The sequence below is a fragment of the Triticum aestivum genome, chromosome 6D (genome assembly GCF_018294505.1).
Source record: "Triticum aestivum cultivar Chinese Spring chromosome 6D, IWGSC CS RefSeq v2.1, whole genome shotgun sequence".
In the NCBI taxonomy this organism is placed as follows: Eukaryota; Viridiplantae; Streptophyta; class Magnoliopsida; order Poales; family Poaceae; genus Triticum; species Triticum aestivum.
In genome coordinates this window covers 494,478,658-494,482,649 of record NC_057811.1, presented here as the reverse complement: position 1 = coordinate 494,482,649, position 3,992 = coordinate 494,478,658, and the positions used below count along the sequence as shown (strand labels likewise).

General features: G+C 52.9%; 1 protein-coding gene across 1 annotated transcript; it reads right to left on the bottom strand.

Moving 5' to 3' along the window:
• Window positions 1-1,740: 1,740 nt before the first annotated feature.
• On the bottom strand, window positions 1,741-3,772 carry LOC123142281 (MEIOTIC F-BOX protein MOF). Its single transcript, XM_044561263.1, has 3 exons — window positions 2,683-3,772; window positions 2,308-2,463; window positions 1,741-2,209 (listed from the first exon to the last, which is right to left on the bottom strand). The coding sequence occupies exons 1-3, from the start codon at window positions 3,694-3,696 to the stop codon at window positions 1,979-1,981; spliced, it is 1,401 nt and encodes a 466-aa protein (XP_044417198.1). The 5' UTR covers window positions 3,697-3,772; the 3' UTR covers window positions 1,741-1,978.
• Window positions 3,773-3,992: the final 220 nt, after the last annotated feature.

Genomic DNA, 3,992 nt, shown 5'->3' with positions numbered 1-3,992 from the left:
AATTACTAGTACAAATTCCCAGAAGACAACTGTTATCCCGTCGATTTCCAATAACGAAAGCGCCAACATACTACGGTACGATTGAAGAAAAAGGATCAAGCTCCTCTCCCCTCCCCTCCCCACCCGCGACGCCCCCGCAGGCGACAGTGGGACTTCTCGCCCCTGCGCGCGTGGGGGTCGGTGCGGGTCGTCCTCCATGGGCCTGGGCGCCGCGGTCAGGTGGGTCGCTGCAGCGGCGCGGTGCTCGTCCCGGCGGAGTCAATAGGCGGCAGTGTGGTGGCTCTGGTGGTGCAGCTGGCTACCTCGAGTGGGGCTGTTGGGATGTGGCCGAGGCGGTCCTCGCCCGACACGGATCTGGCGGGTGGCTGCATTCGCGTCGCCCTCGTGGATTGCGGTGGGCGCAGGCTGCTGGTGGTGGGTAGCGGTGGAGCTAAAGCAGTGGGTGGTGGTGGTGCGGTCCGAGGTTGGGGACGGCGGCCATGGCGGCTCACCCAGATCTGACCTGGCGGTGACGCGGGCCGCGTGCGGCTAAGGCTGCAGGCGGCGGTCCTGACTGGGGCCCTCTCGGCTGGTCGGGGTGGCGGCACAATGGCGGTGGTTCTACTCCCTCCTCTCGATTCATGGGGCGGTCAACTCTGCGGTTGGCGACGTGTCCGAAGGGTGGAGCACGACATCTCAACGCTTCTCGTCTATGGCTGGCCTCAGTGGCAGGGGCGCTCTGAGGGATTGGCAGGGGTGCCTCCAGGTTTGCTGTTGCCAGGGGTGGCGACAGTGGCCTGGCCCCGGTTCGACAAATGGCGCTGCGGCTGCGGCGTGGCCGGCAACTGCCTGTGGCCTCCCCGTTCCCTACTCCGGCCGGCGGGGCCCTAGACTTACCAAAAGGGCCTACTTTTCTGGCCTCAACGCCTGTGGTCGACGTTGATGGGGGTGGGGTGGTCTTGGATGGCGGGGCGGCGGCTTTGGAGGTGGGAGCGCGGGGCTCGTGGGCGGAGCTCGCGCTCATGTGTTGCCTGGTGGTCATGGCTGTGTGGACGGCGTGGCGGCTGGGGTGTGATGATTGGTGGCCAATCCTAGCCGTCACCTCATGTTCCAATCACCATTCCACTCCTCCTTTGGCTGCCTCTTCGGGGACTTGTCATGGAACAACTCTAGGCACTTGTCATGAAACAATCCAAATTTGACAAAATAACTCTAGACACTCTGTTATAAAACAAGTGATTCTTGGCGGCAGAAAACTAGACAACTAGGTGGAGCGCGTGATGACATTTGGCTATAAATACAAGCACTTCAAAATATCACATGTGGAATATGATGTTATTAAGTACATGAAAATATAAAAATTGCAGCTGAAAAGAAGATTCCTTTTTTGAATGAGTAGATTCTTTGATTATTCATTAATTTGATGTATTCGTTTCTAGCTCTATTATGCTGCAATCATACTAAGTAAAACTCCTAGATATGACATTACGCAACATCATTTCACAAGACAATACATGGATTGCGAAATACTATATTACTTGTTTCTAGATTTAATATTTGCACCATAAGGTCCGTAACTCACCCTATCTAAGGATGTTGGTTTGGCAAAATAACAGCATACGCTTGGCATCAAACAAGTGGTTTTTGGCAGCAAGAAATTGGGTGACTAGGACTAAGGGGAAGGCACGACAAGCCCCAGCCATGGATACAAGCACTTCAAATATAACAAACAACTGGGACGCGACCGAAATTTGCATGACATTTGTCACCCAGTCCATAATTTAGCTGCATATGGATTGTGTGTGTGGACGTAAATAGTTTCCTGTGTATGGTTTTGATACAATATGAGTCCAACTTCGAAAAAAATGTAACAAAAAATAACCAAATGCCTGGTTAAGGTAGAACTATTTTCTGGTGTGTTATTCAATGTTTTTTGTAATACCTTTTTTGTATGAGGGTTGTTTCTATTATTCATGGGAACTCAGGTTTCATCCTGAATTTATTCTACTGATACAATTGTATCTGATGTCTTGACTCGCTCCCACTGCTCTGGAGCCATCCCCTTAGAGATCTCTGATAAAACCCTAGCCATGTGTGTCTCATCTTCCTTTCTGCATTTGATATCCATCGATTTCAGCTTCTTGCACCAAAAAACAGCCGGTGTAGTTGATCCATGGAGTTTTGAAGATGCCATCTCCTTCCTCCTATTCGTGATTGGAGGAGCTTCAAACTATGATTGCACATGTGAGATTATTTTGTTAGCAAGAAGCCTATAAATCATTGAAGGAAACAAAGCAACCATAGGTGTGATGCGTGCATGTTCCGTACCGTGCACCATTGCAATGCAAGCTTTTCCAAGTTAGGTGTGTTTCTGAGGATGCTTGTCAACACCTGGTAGTTCACTCCAACATCACATTCTTCTAGGTGCAAATTTCTCAAGTTATTCAACACTGGGAATTCTTGGGACTCCTTCTGAAGCAATGCCTGAAACACACACACATAAAATAATATATAATGAGATTGGCAAGTGCATGCATATGAATGCTTACTAGATCCTGGTATCATATGATCGTAATATTTACGATAATTGCAGCTAAAGGACATATTTCTTAGTTTTTGGAATAATTAAATTTCTAAATGTGGTTTTCAAATCAGCATGATCATACGATACCAGGATTGAAAAGTTGGTTGTGAGATGCTTACCATGGCGATGAAGCCGTGTAGATGTAGGCTTACAATATTCGTAAGGCGGGCAAGGAAGCCACACATGGAATCCAAAAACATGGCGATGAGCTTCCGATTCTCCCAGTCCCAAGCTTGGTGGTCGGGCAGGTGGACGTTGGCGCTCGTGTCCGTGAGCCGGAGTGACGCCTCAGTAAGAGCCGGCAAGTGATACTGTGGGGCCGGCCCGACTCCGGTTTCCAATCCGTAGGTGATCTCCCCGCCATACATGATGTCGAGGCGGAGGGAGGTGAGGCGGGGGGCCTCGAGCCCAGGAACGACGGTGACCATACGTGCTGAAACTGGGCTGATGACAGCGAGGCGCCTGAGCACGGGCGAGGCGAGGGAGAGCATGTGCATCATGCACCTCTCGGCGTGGAGCTCCTCGAGGGCCGGGCAGTTCCGGCCGAGCTCCTCGAAGAAGCCGCGACTGATACCGGCGCCGACCAGCCGCAGGGTCGTCAAGCGACGGGTGAAACCGGCGGCGCACGCCGACATGCCCCGCTGCTGCCAGAGTCCGTCGGCGGCGGCGTACCTGAACCTGAAGGGGTTTCGGGGCGGGGATGATACGTGCGGGTTCCAGCAGACCAGGCTGTGGCCGGCGTTGGTACCGTGGATGCTGACGGCGGCCGGGAGGTGGCGGAGGCCACGTCGGATCCACCTGCTAGACGTGGCGGTGTCGCAGCTAACCACGTGCAGGCGAAAGGCGTCGAGCTGCGTCCCTGGCGGGATCGACGTCAATGCGTGGTCGACAAAGTCCTCGAAACGGTCCCAAGTCTGGCCGTCGCCGGCGAACTCTCGCTCGTCGATGTCGACGACGGGCATGCCACGCCACAGATTCTTCCACCGCCGCGACAGCACGCCGGTCTGCACGGCCTGCCGGAAGCCGAGCAAGGAGATTATGACTTGCAGGAGGCTGTCCGGCAGGTCACCAAGCCGGTCAGCGCCGTCGGCGACGTCCGCGCAGCGGCGCTTGCTGGCGATGCAGTCGGCCATGAGGATCGGATCGGATCAGATCAGAACAGAGTTGGTTGGAATATTGCCGGCTGGTCGTTGTCGATTGATTTCTCAAATAAAAAAAATCTGACGTTTGTTTGTCACGGCATATGGTCTGGCTATGCGTGTATAGTCATGTCCAACTCGGACTCTTACTAATCTGAAGCTAATCCACAAATCACGTGCAACTTCTAGTCAGACTCCGACCATACACACGGCAACACTTTTTTTTCCCAAAAGGATGATAAACCCCGGCCTCTGCATCAAGCGATGTACACATCCATATGGTATTATTA